The 13,053-nt window shown below is 47.2% G+C and overlaps 1 protein-coding gene across 2 annotated transcripts in view; it reads left to right on the top strand.

Moving 5' to 3' along the window:
- MDGA2 (MAM domain containing glycosylphosphatidylinositol anchor 2) overlaps window positions 1-12,523 on the top strand; it is a 409,007-nt gene extending 396,484 nt beyond the window's left edge. For both annotated transcript variants that reach the window (XM_083514663.1, XM_083514662.1), the window contains exons 15-17: window positions 1,618-1,748; window positions 7,134-7,239; window positions 10,433-12,523. In XM_083514663.1, the coding sequence (XP_083370789.1) occupies window positions 1,618-1,748; window positions 7,134-7,239; window positions 10,433-10,521 (326 nt within the window). In that variant the 3' untranslated portion in view covers window positions 10,522-12,523. The remainder of the gene's footprint in view (window positions 1-1,617; window positions 1,749-7,133; window positions 7,240-10,432) is intronic.
- The last annotated feature ends 530 nt before the right edge of the window (window positions 12,524-13,053 follow it).

Below are 13,053 nucleotides of genomic sequence, written 5' to 3'. Positions count from 1 at the left end.
GGAATTAATCCAAGGACTTTGAACCCAGGTCTGTACTGGATGTGCAACTGGTGCAGCTGTTTTAACCACGGTGTGCTGTGTTCATCAGCAACCCATCAACATTCTGCACCAGCTGGAGTCTCCAAACCAGATCCAGCCTCTGGCCCTGCTGGGCACAAGTAGCAGGTGGCCTTCAGAAGGTCACCCAGATACGAATATGGCCCTTGGGCCTGAAAAGGACTCCCTGCACCTCTTTCTGGGACATGAAGCCACAGGTCTGGCTGTGGATTCCTTCCACCAGTGCCCACATTGCAAGTCTTGGCCGACTGACTGCCTCCGTCTTTCATCGCTGCCTGGGATTATTCGTCATCGAAAATCTTCCAGCCGGAATCTGTTCCAAGGGATTTTGGAGACTGTTAAATTAGGGTAATGGATCTGGAAGAGGGCAGGGAGCTTGCTGAGATGAATCGACATCTGCCGTACAAAAGGTTCCCCCCTGTGTCTGGGGGAAAGGTTTGGGAGCCTGAGCATCTCGAGCGCCATTTGTCCGAGCGCCCCAGCGTCTTAAAACCTTCTTAAGCTCTTTGCGGAGGAGATCAAACGGGGCTGCCTGGCAACATCCATATGCATGAAAGCTCTGCTCCTTATTAGAGCGGGAATGAAAGGCCTCGCCGGGCAGACACGAGTTTGGGGGATAAGCTCCTTTCAAACTTCTCTGGGGTTACTCTTCCGCAAAGTCACCAAGTCAGTTGGAACAAGCTTCTGAGGCCTTCACCAAGTGCCCTTGGGAGGTTTGAGGTCTGAATAAGGCAGGTGCTGTTGTTGTTGTTTAGTTGTTTAGTCGTGTCTGACTCTTCGTGACTCCCTGGACCAGAGCACGCCAGGCACTCCTGTCTTCCACTGCCTCCCGCAGTTTGGTCAGACTCATGCTGGTAGCTTTGAGAACACTGTCCAACCATCTCGTCCTCTGTCGTCCCCTTCTCCTTGTGCCCTCCATCTTTCCCAACATCACGGTCTTTTCCAGGGAGTCTTCTCTTCTCAGGAGGTGGCCAAAGTCTTGGAGCCTCAGCTTCAGGATCTGTCCTTCCAGTGAGCACTCAGGGCTGATTTCCTTCAGAATGGAAAGGTTGGATCTTCTTGCAGTCCATGGGACTCTCCAGAGTCTCCTCCAGCACCAGAATTCAAAAGCATCCATTCTTCGGCGATCAGCCTTCTTGATGGTCCAGCTCTCACTTCCATACATCACTACTGGGAAAACCATAGCTTTAACTATACGGACCTTTGTCGGCAAGGTGATGTCTTCTTTTTAAGATGCTGTCTAGATTTGTCATTGCTTTTCTCCCAAGAAGCAGGCGTCTTCTTACATGTCTTCAAATTGCTGCTGATGCATTTGCGAAGCTAAGCAGGGTGTGGTGTGGTTTCAGATTGGATGAGGAGAACTGTGTGTTGAGATTCCTGCATTGCATAGGGTTGGACTAGATGCCTCTGGGGGTCCCATCTGTGATTCTGCGAGTCTGTGATTCAAGAGCTCTGGCTCAGCGGCCCATTTCAGGTTTCTCTTGCGGCATCCCATCACCCAACATCTCACAACCTCCTAACCTTTGCCTTCTGCTGTGTGTGTTTGCTTCCCCCCCAAAGGAACCTTGAATGTCTACCTGCGGTTAAAGAACCAGGCTTCCATAGAAAACCCCTTCTGGTCATCGAGCGGCAACAAAGGGCAGCATTGGTCTCAGGCCCGAGTGAATATACACCCAAACACTTCGTTTCAGGTAAGATGGTTGTCTTAGAGGAGGAGGAAAGGAGGGACAATGAGCCGTAGTCTCACATTCAACCCACGTTTTCTTGGCTTCCTGCTTTATAAAAACCGACCTGTCGTGCACAAAGCACAAGCAATGTGCCTAAGGTTTGCACAATTCCACTCAATCCCAACAAAAATTATACGAAACGCAATAAAAACGATCACAATTATACTACAAAGAAAAACATAGCAGCAGTTCATAGCAGCAAGGAGGTTCCTCTAACATATTTTTTTTAAAAAAATCTGTTATGCATGAATGTGCACTCCTGGGAGCAAGCACACTGCCAGCAAAAAGCTCATAAATCGCTTTTGGTGTTTTGAAGTTTTTGGGGGTTTGGGGGGCAGGATCCAAAACAGGGTGGAACAAAAGAGAAAAATCTCCAGGCAGGAATCGTCATCCATAACTACAATGAGCTTTGGATGTCTCATATTGCAAGTGCTAGAACGGGGGTCAGCAAACTTACCGCGCCTCGGGCCAGTGTCTCCAGCACTGATCGCACGACGGGCTGGAGGGTGGGGGAGCGCATGCCCATACGCGTGCGCACACACTATTTCCGGTGCACTTCCTGGTCGGAGGAGCACTGGAAATTGCTTGTGTGCATGTGCACGGGCCTCCTCTGACCTGGATGTGACCGGAAATAATGCTTGCGCATGCGTACAACGCTTGCACATGCACACAAGCTATTTCCGGTGCTCCTCTGACCCGGAAGTGGGCAGCCGTGCAGCGCAGCGCCGGTAAGAGCGGGCAGCGGGTGGTGGGGGTCTCTGCGGGCCTGATAAACAAGTCCCTCGGGCTTTATCCGGCCCACAGGCCTCAGTTTAGGGACCCCTGTGCTAGAGACACGGGATCCCACTGATATTCTGCAAGTGTCCAGTTCTTTCCTCCAATTTAACAAACCAAAGCTCCAATCTAATTATCGCCAAAGCAGCCCGTGAGATTATTGACTTGAATGTAATCTGCCCTGAGAACCTTGGACGAAAGGTCCTCTAGAATCATAGGACTGAGGAGTTGGAAGGGACCTGCAGGTCATCTAATCCAGCAACTCCCCCTGCAATGCAGGAATCACATATCATAGAACTATAGATTTGGAAGGGTCCCCAGGGGTCATCTAGTCCAACCCCCTGCAATGCAGGAATCTCAGCTCAAGCAACCCTGACAGATGGCCATCATATTAGTAAATCCCCATAGCCGTCTGCTACAAGCCTACCACTTGCCAGGGAGCTCTGAATACCAATTGCTGGGAATAAAGCATGGAGGAGTGATCTTTCACTCAGGTCCTTCTGGCAGGCTTCCCATGGACACCTGCTTGGCCCCTGTGAGAGCAGGCTGCAGACTAGATGGGCTCCCTTTGGCCCAATCCTTCTTCAGGACCCTCCTTATCTTCTCCTGAGTTAGTTGCTTCACTATTGGTGGGGCTTCCTTCTGAGTAATGGGGTTGCACTGTCTGTGTCTAACTAGCCACCCAAGTCAGGAGGACATTCCTGGGTGCTGAAGCTCAAATGTGGAATGACACGTCTTCCTTTGGGACAGTCATGGGCACAGGAGACTCAGGCTCCTGGTCTTAGATGTAACGTCCAAAGATGGATGAAATTCAGAGTCTTCTGAACTGGCAGATGGTGATTGAGGTCCAACATTCACAGTCGTCCAGTAGTTCCATTATTATAATGTGTTGCTCATCTCTTCGTTTGGGTTGCTGATCAAAGCATTTTTAATTTTTTTTGCATATGATGACATTGCTGATTAAGCATCAATATTGGACTTTATATTGCCAGGCAAAGCATTCTCTCCCCTCTTGCATATGCATCTGAAAAGGTCTGAAGGTCTGGAGCATCTGCAGATGATTGGCAGATGCTTCCTGAAATGGGTCAGGTGGCTGAATAGATCCGTTCTGGTTTCTTGCTCTTGGCTGATGAACAAAATTGATCCTTTTGTGTTAATGCACCTGCCAGGGCTACGAGGCTGGATTTCACACGTTGCAGAGGAAATGAAGATTTGGCTGCTTTTGAGGGGCATCCCATGAAATTCAAGTTGTCCCTGTGGCGCACTCACAGCCATGTTGCCTTTTCATAGATACCTCAAACTCAGTGGGGCTTGCATCTCAGCAGCCATGGTTAGAACTGAATTGCAACTAGGGATATACAGTAATACAGCACTGATTTCTATTCTGAGACATATTTCCTGCGTGCCGCTCTGTTTCCACTCTGCTGCGATTCGGCTTCTGACAAACCTGCTCTTTTCCACCTTGCTCTCTTGCCTGTCGCCTTATTTCCCATGATTAATTACGCCATCAGTTGTGCAACTATTAGGCTGGTCCACCCCATTCATTTCAATGCAAAGGAAACACAATGCAAATTGCAGAGGGGAGAGGCAATAATCAATTGTGTGTCATTTGCAGAATGAAAACCACAATGAATACTGATAGGGGGACATTCAGACCAAGAGGGAAACTGCTTACAAGTATAGAGAGGGCAGGGAGATAGTGAATGTGTGTCCCATGGGGTTCTAGTCTATGCAGTGTACCCCAAGAACTTTGCCATTCCCAAGATAACCCCCCCACACTGAAAAACCCCCAACCCCGGGTGCATCTGTGATGTAAATAGCTTTTGCACAACTCATTGCTAACTCCAATGCCCTGTCCTTCTTACTTTCCCCATGAACAGGACTAGCGAGAGTCTGTTTCAGTGGAATCATTCAACTTGTCCATTCGCTCCTGGAGTTTCCTGCCTCCCTGGTTCCCCTGCCCCTCCTTTTCTTATTTTACAGCATAAAACAAATTTAGGGCCGTGAAAACGCTGAACAAATAAAGCCGAATAAATGTCAGCACAGCTGGAACTTTAAATTACTTTCTTTCTTTTTTGCAGCTCCTGGGCCAACCAAACTTTATTTTGCATTTCAGAGCCTAAATGGGAAGGGATGTAAACCTCCCAGTTAATTTTAAGTAGTGTGAATCAGAGTGAATCTCTGTCTGCAGTAAATGCTGTTGCTCCAGCACAGAAATTAAAGCTTTTTATAGGTTAATTCGCACACTGAAGTGCATCCAAGATTTATTTTATGCTTTCCAGGCCCACATATCATCAGCGAAGCATTTCTCATCTGAAGAGGGGATTATGAATGCTTTGCAGCAATCCCTGATTCTAAATGACCAGCTAAGGCAGGGATAAATTATAGCAAGAGCATTTCCTAGTATAAACTAGAATTTAACATTACTGGAGTGCTGTTTTGTATAGATGAAAAGAGTGCCAGTCTTTGCCCAAAGGCCCTTCTGAGATCTCACTGCCGTCTCGCAGTCTGACAGTCTGATATAGCCCTTTTCTGAACCACCATAAGATATGCATTAACCACAAAGAATATAGAATCGTAGAGTTGGAATGATCCCCTGAGGGACATCTAGTACAACCACCACACTGCAGGAATCACTGCTAAAGAATCTCTGACAGATAGCCACCCAACCTCTGTTTAAAAACCTCCAAGGAAAGAGAGTCTACCACTTTCCCAGGTGTTCCATCCCATGGCAAGCAGCTCTTGCCATCAGAAAGTTTCCCCTAATGTTTAGTTGGAATCTCCTTTTCCTATCATTTGAATCCATCGATTCAGGTCCTCCCCTTTGGAGCACGAGAAAACAAGGTTTCTCCACCTTTCATGTAACAGCCCTGAGATATTTGAAGATGGCTCTCATTGAACCCCACCTATCCACAATTCAAGCTATTAGGCCGGATGACATGAGGGGTGCACATAGGGAGAAGGAAGATCACCCATCCAGATGATGGAGGAATATGACACACAGAAGCAGAAGAAGAATTACCCAGATTACGTGACTACCGCTCTTAACCACTACACCACACTGGCTCTCCAGGACTGTCAGGACCCATGCTGTGTCCCTGGAGCTGCAAAATTGATTCCTTGCCCTTATCTCAGACACTGATTCGGAGCCAGAGGAGCAGAGACAGCAGTTGCCTCGTGGTTTCAGTTGTCTCTATACTAATGCACAGAGTATGGGAAACAAGCAAGACGAATCCAAGCTTTTAATTCAGGATGGCAAATATGACCTGGTAGGCATTACTGAAACCTGGTGGGATAAAACTCATGACTGAAATGTAAGAAACCGAGGGGTATAACCTGTTCAAAAGGAATAGACCAAACAGGAAGGGGGGAGGAGTAGCATTGCATGCAAAGGATGTGTACACTTATGAAGAAATCCATGACCTGGAGCATGGAAGGCAAATTGAGAGCATATGGGAGAAACCTGTAGGTGTGGGAAACAACTGTTTACTTACTGTGGGGGTCTGTCATTGAGCTCCAAGCCAGTCTGAAGACTTGGATGATGCCTTCTTTTCTTCTTCTTTTTTTAATTGATTTTTTAGTATACATCACAATTATCATTCTCCATCAGAGATGTACATAAAAAGAAAGAAAGAATAGTTAAAAGTTGAAAAAATAGTTAAATGTTGAAAATTAAATTAAATTACCATATTTTTCCATGTATAAGACTAGGTTTTTTTCCTTTAAAATAATGTCAAAAATTAGGGGGCGTCTTATACACAGATATACCCCCATTTTCTTAAATTTGAGTCCCTCCAAATAGGGAACATCTTATACATGGGGGTGTCTTATAGATGGAAAAATACAGTATATAGTAAAGTATTAAGGCTTCCCTCCACGTGGTCCTCTACAATTCTATATTAACTGCATATTGAATAACGTCTAGTTTATATTTATCCAATATATGCATAGGTTATGTCACCTTGCAGGAGTCATTCAAGGCCTGCCAAAAAATTCAGATGTTTACCATGATTTTTGTTAGGTATTGTCTGTATTTGTCCTAGTCTGTGTTCAGTGTTTGGTCGTCATGATTCCTAACTTTCCCTGTTAGGCTTGCCATCTCAGTGTACTCAATTAGTTTTGCCTGCCATTCCATTTTTGTCGGTATATTGTCTCCTTTCCAACATTGGGCTCCTAGTATTCTCACGGCTGTGGTTGCATACATAAATAACGTCCTCAAATCTTTCGGTATATCTACGTCTATAATACCTAGGAGAAAGGCTTCGGGATTTTTGGCGAAGGTTAACTAAAATAATTTAGTTCATGGTCGATCATGTCCCAAAATTCCTTTATCTTTTTGCATTTCCACCACATATGGTACATAGTAAAGAAATGTAAAGAAACAGAAGGAACTGTGGATGATGCCTTCTTAAAACAGATTATCGAACATTCAGAAAGGAGAGATATGGTAGCCTTAGGAGATTCAACTGGCCCTGTATCTGTTGGAAGCAACTCTGCCTGCACGACCCCCTATTTCTGTTGCTCCTGCTGCACTGATCATCTTTTTCAGGTGCATCTCATGTGATCTCATTGCAGGTTGTTTTTGAAGGGATCCGTGGCAAGGGTATCGAAGGCGACATTGCCATCGACGACATCTCGATTGTGGAAGGCGAATGCACAAAAGAGGACTATGTGAACAATCGTAAGTGCCTCTTTGATCCACCCTCGTCCTCGCAGCAGCATCCCAGCCACAATCTGCTCCCAGGCCCCAGTGTAAATGTAATAATCTAAGTTCTTTTCGTTCTCTCTTTCTTTTATTCAACTTATACACCACCCTATACAGTGGTACCTCGGCTTACATACGCTTCAGGTTACAGACTCCGCTAACCCAGAAATATTACCTCAGGTTAAGAACAGAAATCGCGTGGTGGCAGCGGGAGGCCCCATTAGCTAAAGTGGTGCTTCAGGTTAAGAACAGTTTCAGGTTAAGTATGGACCTCCGGAACTAATTAAGTTCTTAACCTCAGGTACCACTGTACCTGGAGTCTCAGGGCGGTTCACAACAAGACAACAACATATAAAATCAAACCAAAAGCAATAACCCAATAAACACCCTTCCAAAAAAAGTGCCACATTCTAAAAGGGTGTTGGATGTCAATAAGATCAGCCAAAGGCCTGGTTAAAAAGCAATGTTTTTGCCTGCCGCCTAAAGCTGTATAATTAAGGCGCCAGGTGAACTTCCCTGGGGAGAGCGTTCCACAGACGGGGAGCCACTGCAGAGAAGGCCCTGTTCTCGTGCTGCCACCCTCTGGACCTCTCTAGGAGGAGGCAAACGAAGGAGGGCCTCAGGAGATGATCTCAGGGTCCGGGTGGGTTCATATGGGAAGAGGCGGTCCTTGAGGTATTGCAGTCCTGAGCCGTTTAAGGCTTTATAGGTCAAAACCAGCACTTTGAATTGGGCCCAGAAACTAATCAGTAGCCAGTTTAAGTTCGAACCCTTAAGCATAACCACAGGATCCCCTTTCTAGACTACATCCTTGGGAATGAACAGGAGGATCTGGAAAATATTGTAAAACGACAAGAGCGACGATCCTGAAAATAAACATGGCAAAAATTTGACGTTCCCCCCCCCCAAAGCAAAATATATGAGCTATAATAAATGAGTAGAAACTGCAATTAATAAATGCTTTTACCTGGGATGGGAAGAAAAAATGGGCTTAGAGGAAGGCACAATAAATAAGCCATGATCAACAGGAGGGCTTGTTGCGTATTCTAAATATAAGCTACTACTAAGGAACAGGTAAATTCAGTGGAATAGCGGGGGAGGCATGGGGGCCGCGCACAATGGGGGGGCACAAACTAGGCAACTCCCGCAGAGGCACCCCTTGTGCCCTGCTGGCATTGGGGGCTGGAGAGCACGGAGGGTGAAGATCCCCCTCTGTGTGTCCTGCCCCCACCTGGCACGCCCAGTCGCATTCCTCCCTTCCCAGGGTGAATCAAGACCCAAGGGCAGAGAGAGGCTGTGCCACCCACTCTCCTGGACTGGGGTGTATGAGGGCGCCCCTGTGCCGGTGCTGTAGTGGACTCCCTCCGTGTCGCACCCCCTTTGGGGACTTGCCCCTTGCACCCGATCCAGCCCCTATTTAGATGTGCTCTGCCACTGAGTCAATTGTAATGGGTTACAGGGTTGGGCAAACTTTTTCCTCAGAGGGCTGGTCCACTGTCCCGCAGACCTTGTGGGGGGCCAGACTATATTTTGGAGAAAAAATCACCCCCACGACTCTCCCCTCCCTTCTCCACAGCACCAGACGAGCCCCGGTGGCTGCTTACCTGGGCCTTGCGAGTGGCAGGGGCTGGCGGTGGTGGCAGCGGAGGGACGATGAGCGGCGCAAAAGGGCTGGCTCTGGAGAGGGGCTGCTCAAAATGGCACTCAGCCAGCTCAGCCCGGCCCCCTTCCTCCTCTAGGCAGGGCAAGGAGACGCCAAGAGGAGGGAGGGAGGAGGCAGCGCTGCGATGCATGTGAGGGAGAGAAATGGCGCAGCCCAAATGAACAGAATCCCCATGCTGATCCACATGGCGATTCCCAGACCGTCCGTGGGCTGGATCCAGAAGGCAATTGGGCCAGATCCGGCCCCTGGGCCTTTGTTTGCCAACCCATGGGTTACGCCTTAGTTTGCAGAAGATCAATATTTGTTTATTTGTTTGTTTCCTGCCCTTCACCCTAAGGTCTCTGAGCAGGTTAAAGCGCTATAATTCAGCAGAGCATCAGAACATTAAAACGCTACGGCAGATTGCTCCTATTTCTTCGGTTCGCTCTCCCATGCACATCTCCTCGTATTACGGCATGAAATGTGTAAGAGGCTTAATGTCTCCTGACTGCTTCCTTTGGAACAGAAGACTTGCAAACGGGGAAGCAGCCCCTTAATCGCAATTTAAGTGGCTAACCGCTCTGTCCCTTTAGCCGAGGACGCTGCTCGTTTGTCATTAACCCCACGCGACATTCAGGCCAACACTGAATTGAAGCGGTGGGTTGCTCATGAGGGTGAACTAGCCAGAAAGGAGGATAAAAATACAGTTCTGGCTAATGGCATTATGGAACAAGATGCACAACTGGAAAATAGAATTGCTGGAAGGGACTGCGAGGGTCATGTAGTGCAAGCCCCTCAGGGCTGTCTTTAGCATATGCGGCGCCGGGGCGCAAAAAAATGCCCAGCACCCCCAGTTTATGGGGGCAGTTGTTGAACTTTTCGGGGGTCACGCAACGCTCTCCCAGGCAAGAGGATAGCAAACCCCCCCAGAGGCTTGGGAGGGAAGCTGCGCACCTCGTGTGAGCAGCATGTGTGCGTTGGGCGGGCCTCTCTACAGCCCGCCTATCCCAGGCACTCAGAAGGGCAGAGATGGCCAGCTGCCTCAGCGCCCACAGCAGAAACGCCTGCGGCGCTCCGACGGGCTCTGCTCCACTCGGTAGTGGCTGTTGGCTGTTGGCTGGCCTGGCTCTTCAATCCCCGGACTCCAAATCTTGGCCCTGGACACTTGGCCTGGTGTCCCTGAGAGTCCAGCGCCTGGGTGCCCCACACCCCTAGCACCTATGGGTAAGTAGGTCCTGAGCCCCTGTTAGCAACCGAACCTCCAGTTCATACCGTTGAAAGGGGAGGAGGATAATGAATTTATTGAGCAAATTTTGCACTGAAAGACTATACTTCTAGCAGTGATGGAAGGACAGTTTCATAGGAAAATGTGCTTTCTAGGAGGAATGCGTCTGAAATCAGATTTTTGGGAGGGCAAAAAACTGTCAGACTGGAAACAGGAAAGGGAGAACTCTGTCCGTCCACTGAATCCTCAGAGGCCTGCCTAACTCCAACGCTTGCTAACTCTCTTTCCCCTTCTCTCTTCAGATATACCTTCGGGCACAGTCAGGACTCTGCCACATATACGGATTTTCCCCGTTTTCCTTCTCATGTCTGTCTTAAGTCATCAGAGGTGACCTTATTCCGGCAGAGGCTACAGCAGACGAGGTGGGCATGAGGAAACGAGAACATTTTAAAATAGAAACAAAAACTACCAAAGATTCCTCCACTGACTGACTCAAAAACGATTTTTTAAAAAATAAAAAAGAAGAAGACGATGAAGAAGAAGAATCAAACATTTAAAAAAATATAAATATATATAAAAAAAGGGAGCCTTGGGAGTTTATAAAAGACAAAAGAGATGGAGCGACAAAGGGGCTGCGGACGCCACAGTTTTCCACGTGGAAGTGAAGGAGAGAGACCTTCAGGTGCTTTTGTGGTTAATTAGAGACGAACAAACGAAACCAGAGAGAGAAAGAGAGAGACACACACACATACACACATGTACACAGCATTCATTGGAAGAACTCTGTCAAAGAGCTATAGAATTCCTTGTTCAAAGCACAAAGTCATGGCTTGTTTTGTTTCAAATGAATAGCTCGCTTGTTGCCATGGAGGTCCTAATGACTTGCCAACGGAGAGATTTCGTGAAAGAGAGAGCGTGGAAGAAGGGGGAACGGAGGAGAGAGCCCACTCCCTACACCTCACTGCGAAACAGGGTAGAAGATGAGCCTGCACTTCTGTTCTTCCCCCTTCCACATGAGGTTTTCCCCCCGCATCGAGTCCCACGCCGCCCTTTCAGGCCCCCTTTCCTCGCCGCTGCCCTCGGGAAGGAGGACCCAGCGGCACCCGAGCTCTTCTTGAAGACATTCTCGTTTCAGTTCCCCATGGCAAGGCTAGATCCACGGTATGCGGCCTCCTCGCTTTGCATGCATCGACGTAACTCCGGGAACATTCGGACGTTCGGTGGTGACACGGGTCTGTCCAAAGTTGTCTTGCGGCCACTCGGACGCCATGCCCGGACGCCATCTTCCCCTGCCCCCAGGCCCTCGCACCCTCCGAGACCCCCTTCCTCCTGCTCCTCCTCCTCCTCCTCCTCGCTCCGCCCCCTCCCCTCCCAAGCCCGGCCGGAGTCATCCGTTTGAACCAAGTGACGAAACCAAACTACCATCTTTTTTTCTAAAACGCCATGGAAACCAAGTGCCTTCAACAATAACAAGCCTGAGAAGAAGAATAACGAAACGTGGGGTGGGTGGGGAAACGGAATCACGGAGGGGAGAAGCTTGCGGGTTCGGGGGACGTTTGCAAAAACAAAAAACCACTTCTCTTTTTTTCCCTAAAGAGCAAAAAAATAATAATCAATCAATAAAAAGTCCATCGTAAACGCTGAAGAGGAATGGTAAAGAGCAAAAGCAGGGAGCTGCTTCTGGAGATGGATTGACTTGGAAGCCCCTTGCGGGCAGAGACCTTCCCGACAGCCATGGCCTTTCTACGTAGCGCCCGTGAGAAATTGGTGCCCGTTTGATCCTGGGGGAAATGGGGGCAGCCTTTGCTTTTCAGCAGAGTACCATGTGAGGTTGGCTGGAGGAGTTGTAAAAGAAGGTGGTTCACACACACAAACACACACACAGAGACACAAACACGGAGTTTTTCTTACTCTTAGCTCTGCGCAAAACCAGATTGGTCCTTACTTTTAGCGAGCTGAGGAAGCAGGGGGAGGTCAGCGGGGCGAGGGGAAGCAAACAGACTCTTTGCGTCAAAATGCAGGCCAGCCGACCTGGTTCCATGTCAAAAACACGGAGAAGAGAAGTCCTCTGCCCTTTCATCAGACTCTTGTGCAAAATTGTGAAATATTATTTTATTATTTTAGCAAAATTTTAAGAAAAAAAATACAGAAAAAAAAACCAACGACAGCAAATCACTTTTACAAAAAAATAATAATAAAAGAAAAAATAAAACCTGTACAAATTATTTCCAGTTACCTGGCTCCATCCCATACCTATTATCAGCCAATTTTTCCAATACACTGTAAATTTCCCCTTCTATACAAGTCGGTAATGGGAAAAAAAATTGAAGACATTTTTTCCTTAAATTATCTCAGCTTTTGACTTCATTAAAAAGAAAAAGAGTTTTGCCTAAGCAAGAGTTATTATAATTATTATGAATATTCTCCATTCTTTCAGAACCCTGGGGATGGAAAGGGGAGGGGGGAATCGTGTATGCAAATAATTCGGATATTAAAAGGAAGAAAATAAAAGTTCAATATTTGAAAACAGTAATATTTCAAAAAAAAAGCACAAAGAGACACAGGTAAACAATGAGGAGGCTTGATTTTATATTTTAAAAAACAATCTGTAGAAAAAAAACGTTTGTGCCGATGATTCAGTCATTCAACTGAAAGAGATAATTTTACAACTATGTTCAATAAAGCTTATTTCCAGGTAAGGTATTGGTAAGTGGTGATTATGTTTGTTGAACACTCCAGCCACCCAGAGGCCCCCAGCTTCAGGAATAATAATAATAATAATAATAATAATAATAATAATAATAATGCTGGCGAATGTTTTACACAAAGTGTGGGTGGCTAGACGATGATGATGGTGATGATGATGATGAGAATAACATTGTGTGCCACAAAACTAGGACGTTGTTTTGCTTGCTTGGTGGCT

The sequence above is a fragment of the Podarcis liolepis genome (assembly GCF_965112155.1).
Source record: "Podarcis liolepis genome assembly, chromosome: 1".
Classification (NCBI taxonomy): Eukaryota; Metazoa; Chordata; class Lepidosauria; order Squamata; family Lacertidae; genus Podarcis; species Podarcis liolepis.
Note: the sequence above shows the minus strand (reverse complement) of the source record. Positions and strands in the feature narration are given on the sequence as shown.